This window comes from Nerophis lumbriciformis, linkage group LG20 (assembly GCF_033978685.3).
Source record: "Nerophis lumbriciformis linkage group LG20, RoL_Nlum_v2.1, whole genome shotgun sequence".
Classification (NCBI taxonomy): Eukaryota; Metazoa; Chordata; class Actinopteri; order Syngnathiformes; family Syngnathidae; genus Nerophis; species Nerophis lumbriciformis.
In genome coordinates this window covers 2,957,875-2,980,349 of record NC_084567.2, presented here as the reverse complement: position 1 = coordinate 2,980,349, position 22,475 = coordinate 2,957,875, and the positions used below count along the sequence as shown (strand labels likewise).

The following is a 22,475-nucleotide window of genomic DNA, read 5'->3' as shown; positions in this document are numbered from 1 at the left end:
TTGTATTGTACCATATGTCCCGGCAAGAAATCTGCGTTCAAAGAACTCCGGCTTATTAGTGATTCCCAGAGCCCAAAAAAAGTCTGCGGGCTGTAGAGCGTTTTCTATTGGGGCTCCAGCACTATGGAATGCCCTCCCGGTAACAGTTAGAGATGCTACCTCAGTAGAAAAATTTAAGTCCCATCTCAAAACTCATTTGTATACTCTAGCCTTTAAATAGCCCCCCTTTTTTTAGACCAGTTGATCTGCCGTTTCTTTTCTTTTCTCCTCTGCTCCCCCCTATCCCTTGTGGAAGGGGAGACACACAGATCCGGTGGCCATGGATGGGGTGCTGGCTGTCCGGGGTCGGGACCCGGGGTGGACCGCTCGCCTGTATATCGGTTGGGAACATCTCTGCGCTGCTGACCCATCTCCGCTCGGGATGGTACGTTTCCTGCTGACCCCACTGTGGACTGGACTCTTACTGTTATGCTGGATCCACTATGGACTGGACTCTCACAATATTATGTCAGACCCACTCGACATCCATTGCATTCGGTCTCCCTAGAGGGGGGGGGTTACCCACATATGCGGTCCTCTCCAAGGTTTCTCATAGTCATTCACATCGACGTCCCACTGGGGTGAGTTTTTCCTTGCCCTTATGTGGGCTATACCGAGGATGTCGTTGTGGCTTGTGCAGCCCTTTGAGACACTTGTGATTTAGGGCTATATAAATAAAGATTGATTGATTGATTGATTGATGTCCACGCGATGCTGCAGAGTCTTGTCAACCAAGACAGCCCCACAGCATCCAGAGCCTTAAGGAACTCCGGGCGCATCTCATCTACCCCCGGGGCCTTGCTTACCGGGGTTATAAATATTAACTTTATAATAACCTCAGACCGTCTGATTGGTTGAGAAAAATGGTGATCAATTATTTGTGATAACGTAATGAATACGTAATAAAGACGTTTTTTGTTTATTTCCCATCCCGCGCTCTTATTGGCGGTTCTTATTTCTCCCTCAACGCTCATCCTGAGCAGTCTTCAATACCGCCACTAGATGGCAGCCGTGTAATGTCGAGGATGCTTTAGAAGAAGAAAAGCCGGAAGTTAGCAAGGCTTTCCAGACAGACGAGAGACGAACCGGACAACGACGACGATCGAGTGCAAATTGAGTAAAAAAAAACAAAAAAAACATTGAAAATGTTGAAAGAGTTGGTGAAGGAGCGACTAATGGCGGCGGCTGATGAAATATTCGCGCTGTTTGAAGTAACGATAGCCTCGTACGAGAAGGAACTTTCTAGAACGAGACAGAAGGAGCGCCATCGTCAACTGGAAGCATATATTGAAGGTATGGTTACTTATTTACCTACCTTCTAATAATCATTAAACACACCGTTTAACTAATAACTAGTGATGGGTTGATGAGGCGTCATGAAGCGTTTCGACACATTGCAAAACTGTATTGATACTGTGTCGATACTGTGTCACTAAATACTGACATCTGCTGGACATTAAAAATCCCTACAGGCAACCTATGGACCGACTCAACTGACACTGATTTTATGACCTAGTATATATAATAATATAAACCATGTCATTGTATTTCATTTAGGATTATTTCTAGAGATAAATGCATTCATATGTAATATCGGAAATTATCAGTATCGTTTTTTTAACTATCGGTATCGTTTTTTTTTGTTTTGTTTTGTTTTTAAATCAACATAAAAAACACAAGATACACTTACAATTAGTGCACCAACCCAAAAAACCTCCCTCCCCCATTTACACTCATTCACACAAAAGGGTTGTTTCTTTCTGTTATTAATATTCTGCTTCCTACATTATATATCAATACAGGTAAAAGCCAGTAAATTAGAATATTTTGAAAAACTTGATTTATTTCAGTAATTGCATTCAAAAGGTGTAACTTGTACATTATATTTATTCATTGCACACAGACTGATGCATTCAAATGTTTATTTCATTTAATTTTGATGATTTGAAGTGGCAACAAATGAAAATCCAAAATTCCGTGTGTCACAAAATTAGAATATTACTTAAGGCTAATACAAAAAAGGGATTTTTAGAAATGTTGGCCAACTGAAAAGTATGAAAATGAAAAATATGAGCATGTACAATACTCAATACTTGGTTGGAGCTCCTTTTGCCTCAATTACTGCGTTAATGCGGCGTGGCATGGAGTCGATGAGTTTCTGGCACTGCTCAGGTGTTATGAGAGCCCAGGTTGCTCTGATAGTGGCCTTCAACTCTTCTGCGTTTTTGGCTCTGGCATTCTGCATCTTCCTTTTCACAATACCCCACAGATTTTCTATGGGGCTAAGGTCAGGGGAGTTGGCGGGCCAATTTAGAACAGAAATACCATGGTCCGTAAACCAGGCACGGGTAGATTTTGCGCTGTGTGCAGGCGCCAAGTCCTGTTGGAACTTGAAATCTCCATCTCCATAGAGCAGGTCAGCAGCAGGAAGCATGAAGTGCTCTAAAACTTGCTGGTAGACGGCTGCGTTGACCCTGGATCTCAGGAAACAGAGTGGACCGACACCAGCAGATGACATGGCACCCCAAACCATCACTGATGGTGGAAACTTTACACTAGACTTCAGGCAACGTGGATCCTGTGCCTCTCCTGTCTTCCTCCAGACTCTGGGACCTCGATTTCCAAAGGAAATGCAAAATTTGCATGGTTGGGTGATGGTTTGGGGTGCCATGTCATCTGCTGGTGTCGGTCCACTCTGTTTCCTGAGATCCAGGGTCAACGCAGCCGTCTACCAGCAAGTTTTAGAGCACTTCATGCTTCCTGCTGCTGACCTGCTCTATGGAGATGGAGATTTCAAGTTCCAACAGGACTTGGCGCCTGCACACAGCGCAAAATCTACCCGTGCCTGGTTTACGGACCATGGTATTTCTGTTCTAAATTGGCCCGCCAACTCCCCTGACCTTAGCCCCATAGAAAATCTGTGGGGTATTGTGAAAAGGAAGATGCAGAATGCCAGACCCAAAAACGCAGAAGAGTTGAAGGCCACTATCAGAGCAACCTGGGCTCTCATAACACCTGAGCAGTGCCAGAAACTCATCGACTCCATGCCACGCCGCATTAACGCAGTAATTGAGGCAAAAGGAGCTCCAACCAAGTATTGAGTATTGTACATGCTCATATTTTTCATTTTCATACTTTTCAGTTGGCCAACATTTCTAAAAATCCCTTTTTTGTATTAGCCTTAAGTAATATTCTAATTTTGTGACACACGGAATTTTGGATTTTCATTTGTTGCCACTTCAAATCATCAAAATTAAATGAAATAAACATTTGAATGCATCAGTCTGTGTGCAATGAATAAATATAATGTACAAGTTACACCTTTTGAATGCAATTACTGAAATAAATCAAGTTTTTCAAAATATTCTAATTTACTGGCTTTTACCTGTATAACCTCATCATATTGTTTCTTCAATTTAAAAATAGCTGACCCTTTTTTCCCCTTCTCTGGGATTATATTCCCAGTTTTGATCTGGGACGTCTGGTCACTTATAGCATATATGAATATTCTATTAATGTTAAGCAAACTATGAATAGTAAAACATGTGTCCTTTATCATAGCTACACATATGACAAAAAAGCTCGTGAAAATCAGTGGTATTCAGTGAGGTAAGATGAATTAAATGTGCTGACAATTCATTGCTCCTGCCAAATGAATTGCACTGATCACCACTCCAAGATGGCGGCCCCGCGTCTCGTCAGCGCCAGTAGGCTGCAGCGCTCCATGCTGCGTACCCTTACAACATGTCTATGGTTATATGTGTTGCTTAGAAAAGTCACGGTAAGCAAGCCGCGGCAGATGACATCACTTTATGGCAGCTTTACGGCAGTCACGGCTGGTTTATGATAGTGCCACTAGCTGGCTCACAGTTGGTCACAGAGGCTTGGAGTGTCCACATCCACCTCGTTTCCTTGGTATGTAAGTCTTCATGTTAAATGTTGAAAGTCATCCTCATTGCAGGAATGTCTAAGAGGAATGTTGTCTACGTTTAAGGAAGAATTTAATGGTATGGTGACTTTCATACTAAGTGGAGTCCTGATGTGGTATTTTGGAATACTTTACAGCATGACGTGCGTTTGTTTGTTGATTCCTACAAAGATGTTAGATGCTAAATGTAACGTGTACATCGGCCGAGAGCTAGTGGTTAAGCCTAAGATGGAGTAGGCCCTCTTGGTTGCTTTGTTGGGTCTGTTTCTGTATTTTTTATTTTTTATTTTGCATTATTTTTAGTTTTTCCATTGTGATTTTTTTTTTGGAGCTGTATGTAGGAATGGCATCTTTTGAAGTGGCAGCTGGTTGCGTCAGCTCCATGCTCCTTTTTGTCTCTGATATCCTTTGCATTCTTTAATGTTTCATCTTTCATATAAGGAACATATTTAATCTCCTTTTGTGTCTTTTGTGTTTAAACTAGTGATGGGTTGATGAGGCGTCATGAAGCGTTTCGACACATTGCAAAACTGTATTGATACTGTGTCGATACTGTGTCACTAAATACTGACATCTGCTGGACATTAAAAATCCCTACAGGCAACCTATGGACCGACTCAACTGACACTGATTTGATGCCCTAGTACAGGGGTCACCAACCTTTTTGAAACCAAAAACTACTTCTTGGGTACTGATTAATGCGAAGGGCTACCAGTTTGATACACACTTAAATAAATAAATATATTGTCATTTGTAAGTTACACGTAAGTGTGATTTAAACAAGAATAGCTAAATAAATACATTTATATATATAAAAAAATGGGTATTTCTGTCTGTCATTCCGTCGTACATTTTTTTTCCCTTTTACGGAAGGTTTTTTGTAGAGAATAAATGATGAAAAAAACACTTAATTGAACGGTTTAAAAGAGGAGAAAACACGAAAAAAATTAAAATAAAATTTTGAAACCATAGTTTATCTTCATTTTCGACTCTTTAAAGTTCAAAATTCAACCGACAAAAAGAAGAGAAAAACTAGCTAATTTGAATCTTTTTGAAAAAATTAAAAAAATAATTTATGGAACATCATTAGTAATTTTTCCTGATTAAGATACATTTTAGAATTTTGATGACATGTTTTAAATTGGTTAAAATCCAATCTGCACTTTGTTAGAATATTTAACAAATTGAACCAAGCTATATTTCTAACAAAGACAAATCAGTATTTCTTCTAGATTTTCCAGAACAAAAATTTTAAAAGAAATTCAAAATACTTTGAAATAAGATTTAAATTTGATTCTACAGATTTTCTAGATTTGCCAGAATAATTGTTTTGAATTTTAATCATAGTAAGTTTGAAGAAATATTTCACAAATATTCTTCGTCGAAAAACCAGAAGCTAAAATATTTATTATTCTTTACAATAAAAAAAATTTTTTTACTTGAACATTGATTTAAATTGTCAGGAAAGAAGAGGAAGAAATTTAAAAGGTAAAAAGGTATATTTGTTTAAAAGTCCTAAAATAATTTTTAAGGTTGTATTTTTCTCTAAAATTGTATTTCTAAAAGTAATAAGAAGCAAAGTAAAAAATAAATGAATTTATTTAAACAAGTGAAGACTCATCCATCCATCCATTTTCTACCGCTTATTCCAAGTGAAGACCAAGTCTTTAAAATATTTTTTTGGATTTTCAAATTCTATTTGAGTTTTGTCTCTTTTAGAATTAAAAATGTCGAGCAAAGAGAGACCAGCTTGCTAGTAAATAAATAAAATTTAAAAAATAGAGGCAGCTCACTGGTAAGTGCTGCTCTTTGAGCTATTTTTAGAACAGGCCAGCGGGCGACTGATCTGGTCCTTACGGGCTACCTGGTGACCGCGGGCACCGCGTTGGTGACCCCTGCCCTAGTATATACAATAATAGAAACCAAGTCATTGTATTTCATTTAGGCGTGTTGTGGATGATTGTGGACTGGGAATTTTTTTTATTTAATTTTTTTACACATTTTTATAAAAAAAAAAATAAAATAAAAAATTCCGACGTATTACATTTTAGACGATTTCTCTTAGTTATTATTTCTCCGGCTGTAGAAAAGAGCCGCTCACAGGGCACAGAGGAGGCGACACAGTTGGCGTATCGGTCACGTGACCAAAACAGCTCATGATCGGTCACGTGACTTTCTAAAAGCGGTACGCGCACCGACACAGGGTTTTGCTCTATGAGCTCGACGCATGCGCCGATGCATCGGTGTTGCCGGACCCATCACTAGTTTAGACTATTGTGTTAGTATCCATGCCATTAGTGCAAAACTCTGCTGCGAGAAATCGGACCTATACAAATATCTCCTGTTCTAAAAAGCACTTTATTGGCCGTCGGTGTCCTATAGGAAGGATCAAGTTTAGAATTCTGGTTCTAGCTTCCAGAGCCTTGCAAGGTAAGACTCCTTCTTACATTAGTGATTTGAGGTCTGCTGAAGGTTCCAGGCACTCGTTTTGGAGCTGGAGGCTGTTTATTCTCTGCTTTTGAACGATCTTCCACCATCAGTGACTCTGTTGACACTTTCAAAAGCAAACTCAAGACCCCCTTTTTTTTGTTCAGGTTTTTAATTGGCTACTCTTGGGCTGATATCATGTTTTTGTTGTCTTGGCCTTTTATATTGTGTGTCATTTCTGATATTGGAACTGTGCTGTGGGGGGGGGGGGGGGGGGGGGGGGGGGGGGGGGGGTTGTCTGTGGAAGGTGCTATATCATACTTGCCAACCTTGAGACCTCCGATTTCGGGAGGTGGGGGGTGCGTGGTCGGGGTGGGGCGGGGGCGTGGTTGGGGGCGGGGCTAAGAGGGGAGGAGTATATTTACAGCTACAATTCACCAAGTCAAGTATTTCATATATATATATATATATATATATATATATATATATATATATATATATATATAAGAAATACTTGACTTTCAGTGAATTCTAGCTATATATATTTTATTATATATATATATATATATATATATATATATATATATATATATATATATATATATATATATATATATATATATATATATACGGTATATATATATAAGAAATACTTGACTTTCAGTGAATTCTAGCTATATATATTTTATTATATATATATATATATACATATATATATATATATATATATATATATATATATATATATATATATATATACCGGTATACATATATATATAAATAAAAGAAATACTTGAATTTCAGTGTTGATTTATTTACACATATAGACACACATAACACTCATCTACTCATTGTTGAGTTAAGGGTTGAATTGTCCATCCTTGTTCTATTCTCTGTCACTATTTTTCTAACCATGCTGAACACCCTTTCGCAGGTACCCAGAAAGGTTTCGAGTACCACCAAAAAAACGGAATCTCTGAAGACAGTATAAAAATCTGTGTTAAAGGTGTACAAACACTGTTTGTATAATAAGCATGTTATTTTTTACAAATGAGGGTTAAGAGTTCAGTACTAAAAAAAAAAAGAAAAAAATGTGGCTTAAGTACAGTTTTTTAATCGAGCTGCTGCATTTTTTGGTTGGGTTGTTTATTTATTTTGAGTAACTTCTATACATTTCTAAAAGGGGAATAATGTAATAGAGTGATCTATGTTTGTCTGTTGCCATCTCCTGGTGAATGTTGGCTATAGCGTACTGGGGTTACTTTTTGGTTGGCCAACGATTTACATGGTGTTGCGCACCTGACGTCACTCAGGTCCGCATGGAGCTGGAGGGGGCGTGGCTTCCAGCTCCGCCTGAATTTCGGGAGAAAATTTGTCCCGGGAGGTTTTCGGGAGAGGCACTGCATTTCGGGAGTCTCCCGGAAAATCCGGAAGGGTTGGCAAGTATGTGCTATATAAATAAATGTGGAAGTATTCACTTTTTCCGCATTTTGTTATGTTACAGCGCTTTATTCCGAACTGGAATTCATTCATTGTCCTCAAAATTCAATCAATCAATCAATCAATCAATGTTTATTTATATAGCCCTAAATCACAAGTGTCTCAAAGGGCTGCACAAGCCACAACGACATCCTCGGTACAAAGCCCACATAAGGGCAAGGAAAGACTCACCCCAGTGGGACGTCGATGTGAATGACTATGAGAAACCTTGGAGAGGACCGCATATGTGGGGAGACCGAAAGCAATGGATGTCTAGTGGGTCTGACATAATATTGTGAGAGTCCAGTCCATAGTGGATCTAACATAATAGTGTGAGTCCAGTCCATAGTGGATCTAACATAATAGTGTGAGTCCAGTCCATAGTGGATCTAACATAATAGTGTGAGTCCAGTCCATAGTGGATCTAACATAATAGTGAGAGTCCAGTCCATAGTGGATCTAACATAATAGTGAGAGTCCAGTCCATAGTGGATCTAACATAATAGTGAGAGTCTAGTCCATAGTGGATCTAACATAATAGTGTGAGAGTCCAGTCCATAGTGGATCTAACATAATAGTGTGAGAGTCCAGTCCATAGTGGATCTAACATAATAGTGAGAGTCTAGTCCATAGTGGATCTAACATAATAGTGTGAGAGTCCAGTCCATAGTGGATCTAACATAATAGTGAGAGTCCAGTCCATAGTGGATCTAACATAATAGTGAGAGTCTAATCCATAGTGGATCTAACATAATAGTGTGAGAGTCCAGTCCATAGTGGATCTAACATAATAGTGAGAGTCTAGTCCATAGTGGATCTAACATAATAGTGTGAGAGTCCAGTCCATAGTGGATCTAACATAATAGTGTGAGAGTCCAGTCCATAGTGGATCTAACATAATAGTGTGAGAGTCCAGTCCATAGTGGATCTAACATAATAGTGAGAGTCTAGTCCATAGTGGATCTAACATAATAGTGTGAGAGTCCAGTCCATAGTGGATCTAACATAATAGTGAGAGTTCAGTCCATAGTGGATCTAACATAATAGTGTGAGAGTCCAGTCCATAGTGGATCTAACATAATATTGTGAGAGTCCAGTCCATAGTGGATCTAACATAATAGTGAGAGTCCAGTCCATAGTGGATCTAACATAATAGTGAGAGTCCAGTCCATAGTGGATCTAACATAATAGTGTGAGAGTCCAGTCCATAGTGGATCCAACATAATAGTGAGAGTCCAGTCCATAGTGGATCTAACATAATAGTGTGAGAGTCCAGTCCATAGTGGATCTAACATAATAGTGTGAGAGTCCAGTCCATAGTGGATCCAACATAAAATTCAACACACAAAACCCCATAATGACAATGTGATTTTTTTTATTTTTTTTACTTGCAAATTAAACTTAGACTTAGACTTCCTTTTTATTGTCATTCAAATGTGAACTTTACAGTACAGATAAGAATGACATTTTGTTGCATTAGCTGGTTGTAGTGCAGGATAAAAGAGCAATAAGGTGCATATATAAATAAATAGATTACTGTACAGATAAATATATTGCACTTTTGCATATGCATTCAAGTTTATGGATGTATGTTATATTGTCTTTTTAGTCAGACAGTTAATCCATTTTTGGGGGGAAATTGAGGGGATTATTTTAATGCGTTCAAGAGTCTTACGGCCTGAGGGAAGAAGCTGTTACAGAACCTGGAGGTTCTGCTCCGGAACCTCTTTCTAGAGTCCGGCAGTGAAAACAGTCCTTGGTGTGGGTGGGAGGAGTCTTTGCACATTTTCTGAGCCCTGGTCAGGCATGTTAGTAATTGATGTGAAGTGGAAAAGGGGCGGGATTAAGGCTCAATTCCAATTCTCCCCCTTGTCTGAAAGGGGAACATTATCACCAGACCTATGGAAGCGTCAATATATACCTTGATGTTGCAGAAAAAAGACCATATCTTTTTTCTAAATGGGTGAATTTTGGTGAATTAAACGCCTTTCTAATATTCACTCTCGGAGCGATGACGTCACATCGGGAAGCAATCCGCCATTTTCTCAAACACCGAGTCAAATCAGCTCTGTTATTTTCCGTTTTTTCCGACTGTTTTCCGTACCTTGGAGACATCATGCCTCGTCGGTGTGTTGTCGGAGGGTGTAACAACACCAACAGGGACGGATTCAAGTTGCACCAGTGGCCCAAAGATGCCAAAGTGGCAAGAAATTGGACGTTTGTTCCGCACACTTTACCGACGAATGCTACGACAGAGATGGCAAGAATGTGTGGATATCCTGCGACACTCAAAGCAGATGCATTTCCAACCATAAAGTCAAAGAAATCTGCCGCCAGACCCCCATTGAATCTGCCGGAGTGTGTGAGCAATTCAGGGACAAAGGGCCTCGCTAGCACGGCAAGCAATGGCGGCAGTTTGTTCCCGCAGACGAGCGAGCTAAACCCCCTGGATGTCTTGGCTCACACCGTCCCTTATGCCACCGAAGATGATCAAGAGAAGAATATCGACCCTAGCTTCCCTGGCCTGCTGACATCAACTCCAAAACTGGACAGATCAGCTTTCAGGAAAAGAGCGCGGATGAGGGTATGTCTACAGAATATATTAATTGATGAAAATTGGGCTGTCTGCACTCTCAAAGTGCCAAATGTATTTCATATGCTGTAAACCTAGTTCATAGTTGTTAGTTTCCTTTAATGCCAAACAAACACATACCAATCGTTGGTTAGAAGGCGATCGCCGAATTCGTCCTCGCTTTCTCCCGTGTCGCTGGCTGTCGTGTCGTTTTCGTCGGTTTCGCTTGCATACGGTTCAAACCGATATGGCCCAATAGCTTCAGTTTCTTCTTCAATTTCGTTTTCGCTACCTGCCTCCACACTACAACCATCCGTTTCAATACATGCGTCATCTGTTGAATCGCTTAAGCCGCTGAAATCCGAGTCTGAATCCGAGCTAATGTCGCTATAGCTTGCTGTTCTATGCGCCATGTTTGTTTGTGTCGGCATCACTGTGTGACGTCACAGGAAAATGGACGGGTGTATACAGGTAAAAGCCAGTAAATTAGAATATTTTGAAAAACTTGATTTATTTCAGTAATTGCATTCAAAAGGTGTAACTTGTACATTATATTTATTCATTGCACACAGACTGATGCATTCAAATGTTTATTTCATTTAATTTTGATGATTTGAAGTGGCAACAAATGAAAATCCAAAATTCCGTGTGTCACAAAATTAGAATATTACTTAAGGCTAATACAAAAAACCATCACCCAACCATGCAAATTTTGCATTTCCTTTGGAAATCGAGGTCCCAGAGTCTGGAGGAAGACAGGAGAGGCACAGGATCCACGTTGCCTGAAGTCTAGTGTAAAGTTTCCACCATCAGTGATGGTTTGGGGTGCCATGTCATCTGCTGGTGTCGGTCCACTCTGTTTCCTGAGATCCAGGGTCAACGCAGCCGTCTACCAGCAAGTTTTAGAGCACTTCATGCTTCCTGCTGCTGACCTGCTCTATGGAGATGGAGATTTCAAGTTCCAACAGGACTTGGCGCCTGCACACAGCGCAAAATCTACCCGTGCCTGGTTTACGGACCATGGTATTTCTGTTCTAAATTGGCCCGCCAACTCCCCTGACCTTAGCCCCATAGAAAATCTGTGGGGTATTGTGAAAAGGAAGATGCAGAATGCCAGACCCAAAAACGCAGAAGAGTTGAAGGCCACTATCAGAGCAACCTGGGCTCTCATAACACCTGAGCAGTGCCAGAAACTCATCGACTCCATGCCACGCCGCATTAACGCAGTAATTGAGGCAAAAGGAGCTCCAACCAAGTATTGAGTATTGTACATGCTCATATTTTTCATTTTCATACTTTTCAGTTGGCCAACATTTCTAAAAATCCCTTTTTTGTATTAGCCTTAAGTAATATTCTAATTTTGTGACACACGGAATTTTGGATTTTCATTTGTTGCCACTTCAAATCATCAAAATTAAATGAAATAAACATTTGAATGCATCAGTCTGTGTGCAATGAATAAATATAATGTACAAGTTGCACCTTTTGAATGCAATTACTGAAATAAATCAAGTTTTTCAAAATATTCTAATTTACTGGCTTTTACCTGTATAGAGCAAAGGCTGTGAATGCTTAAGTGCATGTTATTTTGAATAAATGTGCAACAATGCAAAATACAAATAAAAAATCACATTGTCATTATATGGGGTATTGACTGTAGAATTTTGAGGACAAAATGGTTTTATTCCATTTAGGAATTTGGCTGTAACATAACAAAATGAAGCGCTGTGAATGCTTTCCGGATGCACTGTACTTACTTAACGCTTTTTTGTTTTCATACCAAGATGGCTCCCACGGTACTGTGCTCTCTCAGTTGTTGGGTTTTTCTTTGTGCTCTCTTTTCTCCCCAAGTCAAAGTCCATACTGGGCTACCAAATCTGATTCTGAAAGAAAGGAATTGGTGATAGTCATTAAATATTGTGCATTACTAAATATTGTAGAGTGTGTAATATGTGATTTTTGTAGCTGCATCAAGTCTTTAGTGTCTTATATGGCCTTGATGATGTCATCTTCAGTATTTGTCCACTTCCTTCATCTTTAACAACAAGTACTTTGACGTCTTCCTGTCCTCCATTTAGAGGGGTCCTAATGTGAAAAAAACACACTTGAGAACAACCAGAAGCTGTTTGTAAAACTCAAATGAGTTACAAATGAAATTTGGGACCATAAGGCGCACATTGTTTCCTACACTTTGAACCCTGCGGTTTCTAAAACGGTGTGGCTAATTTATGTTTTTTTTTCACTGACGGCAATAATACAAATAGTTTTAAAAAAAACAAGCACATACACTTAATGTTGTGTTATTGTTTGTGCTATGCCGCCATCTTTTGAACAAGTTCATGTGCCTTTCTTTTTACACTAGTGCTTTCAACCGGGAGTAGAAGCGCTGTTCCGTCTTCTAGCCGTTCATAGCGTTCCTACGTGTATAGATTTTTCATGCATCGCTCCAAGCACCGTTTAAGTTTTATAATATAACTAAAAGTATTTATACTTACTAAACCGTCCCCTGTAGGAGTGTTTTCCTGCATATTTCTACATGCTATCGTAATGTAATGAATCGAGTGTTGTTAGCATTAGCTAACACGTTTACCAGTGTCGTTGTTAGTACTATTACCTCACAATGCCAGTCTTTATGTATTGTTTCGTAAAGTCACCTCAACGTTAGCGTGGACGGACTTGAGTCTGTTTTGTTTGATCAGCCATTTTTACTGTTGCGTTTACAGGCACCGTTTGGAAACAATTAAGGAATATTACCTATAAAATAAACATTTACAAAATATTTTTGGGTAAATACACAGCTAATATATGGAAAAAAATATATCTGCCACCTAAAAAAATGATTTTCAAGGTAAAAGTTGATTTTCTAGGCAAAACATTATTTTCAAGGTAAAAGTTAATTTTCAGGTTTAGGGTTCGAATTTTCAAGATAAAAGCTGATTTAAGGTAAAAGTTGATTTTCAAGACAAAAATTATTTTAAAGGTAAAAGTTGATTTTCAAGACAAAAATTATTTTAAAGGTAAAAGTTGATTTTCAAGACAAAAAATTATTTTCAAGGTAAATGTTGATTTTCAAAACAAAAAATTATTTAAGGTAAAAGTTTATTTTCAAGACAAAAAATGATTTTCAAGGTAAAAGTTGATTTTTAAGACAAAAAAAATGATTTTCAGGGTAAAAGTTGATTTTTAAGACAAAAAATGATTTTCAAGGTAAAAGTTGATTTTCAAGACAAAAAATGATTTTCAAGGTAAAAGTTGATTTTCATGACAAAAAAATATTTAAGGAAAAAATTGATTTAAGGTAAAAGTTGATTTTCTAGGCAAAAAATTATTTTCTAGGTAAAAGTTAATTTTCAGGGTTAGGGTTAGGGTTCAAATTTTCAAGATAAAAGCTGATTTAAGGTAAAAGTTGATTTTCAAGACAAAAATTATTTTAAAGGTAAAAGTTGATTTTCAAGACAAAAATTATTTTAAAGGTAAAAGTTGATTTTCTAGACAAAAAATTATTTTCAAGGTAAATGTTGATTTTCAAGACAAAAAATGATTTAAGGTAAAAGTTGATTTTTAAGACAAAAAAATGAATTTCAGGGTAAAAGTTGATTTTTAAGACAAAAAATTATTTTCAAGGTAAAAGTTGATTTTCAAGACAAAAAATTATTTAACCTAAAAGTTGATTTTCAAGACAAAAAAATATTTTCAAGGTAAAAGTTGATTTTCAAGACAAATAAGGATTTAAGACAACAAATGATTTTCAAGACAAAAAATTATTTAAGGTAAAAGTTGATTTTCAAGACAAAAAATTATTTTCAAGGTAAAAGTTGATTTTCAAGACAAAAAAGATTTAAGACAACAAATGATTTTCAAGACAAAAAATTATTTTCAAGGTAAAAGTTGATTTTCAAACAAAAAAGGATTTAAGACAACAAATGATTTTCAAGACAAAAAATTATTTAAGGTAAAAGTTGATTTTCAAGACAAAAAATGATTTTCAAGGTAAAAGTTGATTTTCGAGGTTAGGGTTCTAATTTTCGAGGTAAAAGCTGATTTTTGAGGTAAAAAGTGATTTTCAAGGTAGAAGTTGATTTTCAAGGAAAAAAATGATTTTCAAAGTAAAAATTGATTTTCAAGGCAAAAGTTGATTTTCAAGACAAAAAATAATTTTCAAGGTAAAAGTTGATTTTCAAGACAAAAAATTAATTTCAAGGTAAAAGTTGATTTTCAAGACAAAAAATTGATTTCAAGGTAAAAGTTGATTTTCAAGACAGAAAATTAATTTCAAGGTAAAAGTTGATTTTCAAGACAACAAATTAATTTCAAGGTAAAAGTTGATTTTCAAGGTTAGGGTTAGGGTTCTAATTTTTGAGGTAAAAGCTGATTTTCAAGGTAAAAAGTGATTTTCAAGGTAGAAGTTGATTTTCAAGGAAAAAACTGATTTTCAAAGTAAAAATTGATTTTCAAGGCAAAAGTTGATTTTCAAGACAAAAAATGATTTTCAAGGTAAAAGTTGATTTTTAAGACAAAAAAAATGATTTTCAGGGTAAAAGTTGATTTTTAAGACAAAAAATGATTTTCAAGGTAAAAGTTGATTTTCAAGACAAAAAATTATTTTCAAGGTAAAAGTTGATTTTCAAGACAAAAAATTATTTAACCTAAAAGTTGATTTTCAAGACAAAAAAATATTTTCAAGGTAAAAGTTGATTTTCAAGACAAATAAGGATTTAAGACAACAAATGATTTTCAAGACAAAAAATTATTTAAGGTAAAAGTTGATTTTCAAGACAAAAAATTATTTTCAAGGTAAAAGTTGATTTTCAAGACAAAAAATTATTTTCAAGGTAAAAGTTGATTTTCAAGACAAAAAAGGATTTAAGACAACAAATGATTTTCAGGACAAAAAATTATTTTCAAGGTAAAAGTTGATTTTCAAGACAAAAAAAGATTTAAGGTAAAAGTTTATTTTCAAGACAAAAAATGATTTTCAAGGTAAAAGTTTATTTTCAAGACAAAAAATTATTTTCAAGGTAAAAGTTGATTTTTAAGACAAAAAAAATGATTTTCAGGGTAAAAGTTTACCCTGAAAATGATTTTCAAGACAAAAAATGATTTAAGGTAAAAGTTGATTTTCAAGACAAAAAATGATTTTCAAGGTAAAAGTTGATTTTCAAGGTTAGGGTTCTAATTTTCGAGGTAAAAGCTGATTTTTGAGGTAAAAGCTGATTTTCGAGGTAAAAAGTGATTTTCAAGGTAGAAGTTGATTTTCAAGGAAAAAAATGATTTTCAAAGTAAAAATTGATTTTCAAGGCAAAAGTTGATTTTCAAGACAAAAAATAATTTTCAAAGTAAAAGTTGATTTTCAAGACAAAAAATTAATTTCAAGGTCAAAGTTGATTTTCAAGACAAAAAATTAATTTCAAGGTAAAAGTTGATTTTCAAGACAAAAAATTAATTTCAAGGTAAAAGTTGATTTTCAAGACAAAAAATGAATTTCAAGGTAAAAGTTGATTTTCAAGACAAAAAATTAATTTCAAGGTAAAAGTTGATTTTCAAGGTTAGGGTTAGGGTTCTAATTTTCGAGGTAAAAGCTGATTTTCAAGGTAAAAAGTGATTTTCAAGGAAAAAATGATTTTCAAAGTAAAAATTGATTTTCAAGGCAAAAGTTGATTTTCAAGACAAAAAAATAATTTTCAAGGTAAAAGTTGATTTTCAAGACCAAAAAATAATTTCAAGGTAAAAGTTGATTTTCAAGACAAAAAATTAATTTCAAGGTAAAAGTTGATTTTCAAGACAAAAAATTAATTTCAAGGTAAAAGTTGATTTTCAAGACAAAAAATTTATTTCAAGGTAAAAGTTGATTTTCAAGGTTAGGGTTAGGGTTCTAATTTTCGAGGTAAAAGCTGATTTTCAAGGTAAAAAGTAATTTTCAAGGTAGAAGTTGATTTTCAAGGAAAAACTGATTTTCAGAGTAAAAATTGATTTTCAAGGCAAAAGTTGATTTTCAAGACAAAAAAATGATTTTCAAGGTAAAAGTTGATTTTTAAGACAAAAAAAATGATTTTCAGGGTAAAAGTTGATTTTTAAGACAAAAAATGATTTTCAAGGTAAAAGTTGATTTTCAAGACAAAAAATTATTTTCAAGGTAAAAGTTGATTTTCAAGACAAAAAATTATTTAACCTAAAAGTTGATTTTCAAGACAAAAAAATATTTTCAAGGTAAAACTTGATTTTCAAGACAAATAAGGATTTAAGACAACAAATGATTTTCAAGACAAAAAATTATTTAAGGTAAAAGTTGATTTTCAAGACAAAAAATTATTTTCAAGGTAAAAGTTGATTTTCAAGACAAAAAAGGATTTAAGACAACAAATGATTTTCAGGACAAAAAATTATTTTCAAGGTAAAAGTTGATTTTCAAGACAAAAAAAGATTTAAGGTAAAAGTTTATTTTCAAGACAAAAAATGATTTTCAAGGTAAAAATTTATTTTCAAGACAAAAAATTATTTTCAAGGTAAAAGTTGATTTTTAAGACAAAAAAAATGATTTTCAGGGTAAAAGTTTACCCTGAAAATGATTTTCAAGACAAAAAATTATTTAAGGTAAAAGTTGATTTTCAAGACAAAAAATGATTTTCAAGGTAAAAGTTGATTTTCAAGGTTAGGGTTCTAATTTTCGAGGTAAAAGCTGATTTTTGAGGTAAAAGCTGATTTTCGAGGTAAAAAGTGATTTTCAAGGTAGAAGTTGATTTTCAAGGAAAAAAATGATTTTCAAAGTAAAAATTGATTTTCAAGGCAAAAGTTGATTTTCAAGACAAAAAATAATTTTCAAAGTAAAAGTTGATTTTCAAGACAAAAAATTAATTTCAAGGTCAAAGTTGATTTTCAAGACAAAAAATTAATTTCAAGGTAAAAGTTGATTTTCAACACAAAAAATTAATTTCAAGGTAAAAGTTGATTTTCAACACAAAAAATTAATTTCAAGGTAAAAGTTGATTTTCAAGGTTAGGGTTAGGGTTCTAATTTTCGAGGTAAAAGCTGATTTTCAAGGTAAAAAGTGATTTTCAAGGAAAAACTGATTTTCAAAGTAAAAATTGATTTTCAAGGCAAAAGTTGATTTTCAAGACAAAAAAATGATTTTCAAGGTAAAAGTTGATTTTCAAGACAAAACATTATTTCCAAGGTAAAAGTAGATTTTCAAAGTAAAAGTTGATTTAAGACAAAAAATTATTTTCAAGGGTGCAGCTTTTATATCGGTGCGCTCTATAGTCAGAAATTAGGGTACAGTTTTACTAACATTCCACTTAACAATATGACACGCTTAATTTCAAGTGTCCGGGAGACAACATAAACTCATTTTGTATTACTGTACCTTATTTTATAAGCAGTCTGTTGGTTAATTATTAACAATTGAATATACTATATTGCACTCATCATTTAGAATTATGCATAGTTAGCTACCACAATAATTCATGTTGGTGTTGTGCAGATGTCCACCAGCTATCTGGTGCTCCAGAAAGACGTCCCTCTTTGTCCACCTTGAAGCCGGAGGATCCGCAGCCCCCCCACATCAAAGAGGAGGAGGAGGAACATTGGATCACTCAAGAGGGAGATTATATTCGAGCGCCGAAGGAAGCTGACCTCACCAAGATGCCACTGACTGGTGTCTCTGTGAAGACGGATGAAGACAAACCAACCGAGTCCTCACACCTTCATCACAGTCCAAGTGAGGAGAACGGAGGGGCGGAGCCTTCAAGCAGCAGCTCAACACAACACATGACACCCGAAACTGACGGAGACCACTTTGGAGCTCCACTATCAGACACTGAGGACATGTCACAATCTATGGAGGGTAAGGACTGGGACGACACCAAACAATCTTTGAGCAGCGATACAGACTGTGAAGGTGATATGACGACTCAAACTAACAAACGCTGTAAAAAAGAGGTGACTGGTACAAAATCTTTGACGTGCTCAGATTGTGCGAAGGTATTTTCTCGTCTGAGTGTTTTTCTTCAACACATGAGAATACACACGGGAGAAAAACCCTTTCTTTGTTCAATATGTGGCGAAAGATTTGCTCTGATGTGGAATATGAAGGCGCACATGAGAATACACAAAAGGGAAAAACCCTTTAAATGCTCAGTTTGTGGCCAAACATTCGCCATTAAGGCAAACATGGTATCACATATGAGAACGCACACGGGAGAAAAACCCTTTGTGTGCTTAGTTTGTGTTAAAACATTTGCTCATAAGGCAAATTTGGTCTCGCACATGAGAACGCACACGGGAGAAAAACCCTTCATGTGCTCATTTTGTGCCAAAACGTTCTCTCATAAGGCGAATATGGTTACACACATGAGAACTCACACCGGAGAAAAACCCTACAAATGCTCAGTTTGTAGCGACTCATTTGCTCAAGGGTCCGCTTTAAACAGACACTTGAGAATACACACAGGAGAAAAACCCTTCCAATGCTCGGTTTGCGTGAAAACGTTCTCGAGTAAGACAAACATGCTAACACACATGAAAACACACGCGAGCGAAATGATGCATCTGCTCAATGGTCCACTTTAAACGCTCACAGGTGGAAAACCATTTAAATGCTCTTTTTGTCGTAGTGTATTTGCTTGCAAGTCCATGTCGCATTAGTCAGTGTTCTGATGACTTCAAAGCTGAGCTGCAGAAGAGAGCCTCCCTAATATATGATATACCGTATTTTCCGCACCATAAGCCGCCCTGGGTTATAAGCCGCGCCTTCAATGAACGGCATATTTCAAAACTTTGTCCACCTATAAGCCGCCCCGTGTTGTAAGCCGCATCTAACTGCGCTAAAGGAATGTCAAAAAAACAGTCAGATAGGTCAGTCAAACTTTAATAATATATTAAAAACCAGCGTGATGTGGGCGCGCATGGAGTCGTATATCAACATGGACGGAGCTGCGTGAAAAAAGCCACCCGGCCTCTTCGCGTAAACTTACCTTAACCACTCGCTCATCTTTTCTTCATCCATCCATCCCTTCGAGTTAGCTTTTATGATGACGCCGGCTGGAAAGGTCTCTTTTGGCAAGGTCTTCCTTTTGAATATCACCATGGGTGGAAGTTTCTGGCCATTAGCATGGCAAGCTAGAACCACAGTGAAGGATGACTTCTCATTCCCTGTGGTGCGAATATTCACCGTACGTGCTCCCGTTGTATCCACAGTGCGGTTCACAGGAATATCAAAAGTCAGTGGAACCTCGTCCATGTTGATAATGTTCTCTGGCCGGATCTTTTTTTCAGCTATCTTGTTTTTACAATATGCACGGAAAGTAGCCAGCTTTTCTTGAAAGTCTTTAGGCAGTTGCTGTGAAATAGTAGTCCGTGTGCGGATGGAGAGATTGCGTCTTTTCGTGAACCGGAAACCTGTCGCTTAGTAGGAGCCATTTTGTGGTCTTTACAGATGTAAACACACAAAGGAAATGAAACGTAATATCCGCGCGCTTCTTCTTCTTCTACGGGGGCGGGTGGTTGCTTACAGTAGAAGAAGAAGCGCTTCCTCTTCTATGGGGGCGGGTGCTTACCTTGGCGGTTGCTTGCGTAGAAGAAGAAGCACTTCCTCTTCTACGGGGAAAAAAGATGGCGGCTGTTTACCGTAGTTGCGAGACCTAAACTTTATGAAAATGAATCTTAATATTAATCCATATATAAAGCGCACCGGGTTATAAGCCGCACTGTCAGCTTTTGAGTAAATTTGTGGTTTTTAGGTGCGGCTAATAGTGCGGAAAATACGGTATGTCTGATATTAGATGCTTTAACACCAATTTGTTGGTGATGTGTCAAGATCTGAATTTCATTTCCCAATGTATCTTTTATTTTGATGGTTATTTAGACCCAACGGTATTAAAGATCACCTCACCTTCATAATGGAGGACACGGTCACAAATGATAAAGCAATCTGAGGTTTTTACATTAGTCTCCATTCCACAACGCCATTATTGCTGATATTTGCCACACATATAACAGATTTGTACATTTACAATCAGAAACAATGTCTTTTTAACAACACGTGTACACCGCAAAAATGTAACTTTGTAAACTTGTTTGTGTGCGAGTTAAGTTTGTCTATTTTTGTGACTATTAAAGTTCTGTATAAACAACAAATGTTTAGATTTTTTTTTTGTAAAAACAGTAATTTAAACAATTTGACAAAGTCATCGTGATCGGCAGGAAACCTGCATTGGCGCTGGGAAAGGACCGGATTCAGAACAGGAAAAGGATAACAAGAGAGGAGCTTTGCACGTACTGAGAAACACACCTGACCTATAAAGTAGTGAAGTGGCGGGCCGTGTGTTTCCCACCTAGGCCTTCAGTGATGTCCGACTTCAATGATTACCTCGCAAAATACCATCATTGATGTCACCACATGACCATTGCTGGAGAAATACTACACAGGAACACATTTATACTACTCAGTGGCCTAGTGGTTAGAGTGTCCGCCCTGAGATCGGTAGGTTGTGGGTTCAAACCCCGGCCGAGTCATACCAAAGACTATAAAAATGGGACCCATTACCTCCCTGCTTGGCACTCAGTATCAAGGGTTGGAATTGGGGGTTAAATCACCAAAAATGATTCCCGGGCGCGGCCACCGCTGCTGCCCACTGCTCCCCTCACCTCCCAGGGGGTGATCAAGGGTGATGGGTCAAATGCAGAGAATAATCTCGCCACACCTAGTGTGTGTGTGACAATCATTGGTACTTTAACTTTAACTTTAACTTTTTAATTTATGCACTACAGAGCATTGAAACACATCAATAGTGTCATGTCTGTGTGATCATGTTTTGTTTTAGTAATGTTCGGTTTAAATTTTGGACTTTTTGTGCACTTTTGTTTTGTTTTGTCACCATAGCAACCATTAGTTTCACCTGTCACGTCACGCACCTGTTCCACGTTTGGACTCATTGTGCACTCTTGTCACCATAGCAACCATTAGTTTTCACCTGTCACGTCACGCACCTGTTTCACGTTTCGAGTCACGCACCTGCTTTCACTAATCATGTCCATAGTATTTAAGTTCATTCATTTTCTGTTGTTCGTTCTGACGACATCCCCGCATTTATGCTCCTGCACACTCTCCACACCCTGATGACCCTTGCTACTCTTTTTTTTCATGCCGGTTCCATGCCAAGTAAGTTTTTGTTTGTTAAGCCACAGTTAGTGTTTTGTTTAATTGTTCATAGTTTCTGCCAATGTGCAAGTTTTGTGTTTAAAGTCTAGTTTTGTACCTCCGCCCCTGTGCGCGCTTTTCGTTTATTCCTTTTTTGATAGTTTAAATAAATCATGTACCCACCTTCAAGCCTTGACCAGTCCAGTTCATTTGCACCACGGGAGAACAAACCAAGCCAAAGTCCAAGTCATGACAAATAGTGTACAAACGGGTTATTTACTGGCGCATTTAAAAATCGATAAACCCCCATCAGCAGTTAAACCATATCTTATGTGGTACTGTCAAAATTAAAATAGCAAAAAAAACATATTAAACGTGAAAAAAATGAAGAAAATATTCAAATTCACAATTTGTAGCACCCATTCGACGCCGAATAACCACTCGTAGTCACTTGATTCGAGTGGAAATGGTGAGCCAACATGGTCTCACAAGATGTAGTTTCTCTTTAAATATCCTTCTTGAAAATGGCCTGGCAAATATGTATCTGCCACCTAAGCAACGTTTGGTTCTCCTTCTTTGTGGGTCAACACTTCCTGCTTCTGATTGGATTAAAAACTAAAAACAGCACTGCAAGGAGCATAATATGACAAGAGAACATTATTACTTTTAGATATTCAGGGAAAGTAAAATAAAAACTACTTTTATCTTTAATTATGATCATGATTTCTGGTTATGTTAGGCCAGCATTGTTAGATGTAGATGTTAGATTGTTGATGTTCGAAATCTGAAAATGTAAGTCAAGTTGTAAATAAATATAGAACACATAAATCAGTGTGGAAATGTTTAGAAATCAGCAAAAAATATATATATACAGGTAAAAGCCAGTAAATTAGAAT

At 36.8% G+C, this 22,475-nt stretch overlaps 2 protein-coding genes across 2 annotated transcripts in view; one reads left to right on the top strand and one right to left on the bottom strand.

The window, feature by feature from the left end:
- LOC133619182 (uncharacterized) overlaps positions 1-22,475 on the bottom strand; it is a 178,677-nt gene that overhangs the window by 13,368 nt on the left and 142,834 nt on the right. The window lies entirely within an intron of this gene.
- LOC133619188 (uncharacterized) lies at positions 1,047-21,834 on the top strand. The gene is made up of 2 exons (XM_061980113.2): positions 1,047-1,332; positions 17,923-21,834. The coding sequence occupies exons 1-2, from the start codon at positions 1,185-1,187 to the stop codon at positions 19,008-19,010; spliced, it is 1,236 nt and encodes a 411-aa protein (XP_061836097.1). The 5' UTR covers positions 1,047-1,184; the 3' UTR covers positions 19,011-21,834.

What these genes read in the sequence shown, in the direction of transcription:
- LOC133619188 (XM_061980113.2), top strand. Translation starts at nt 1,185, where the DNA reads ATGTTGAAAGAGTTGGTGAAGGAGCGACTAATGGCGGCGGCTGATGAA. An exon ending in ACTGGAAGCATATATTGAAG is followed by an intron (nt 1,333 to 17,922) that starts GTATGGTTACTT and finishes GGTGTTGTGCAG; the next exon opens with ATGTCCACCAGCTATCTGGT.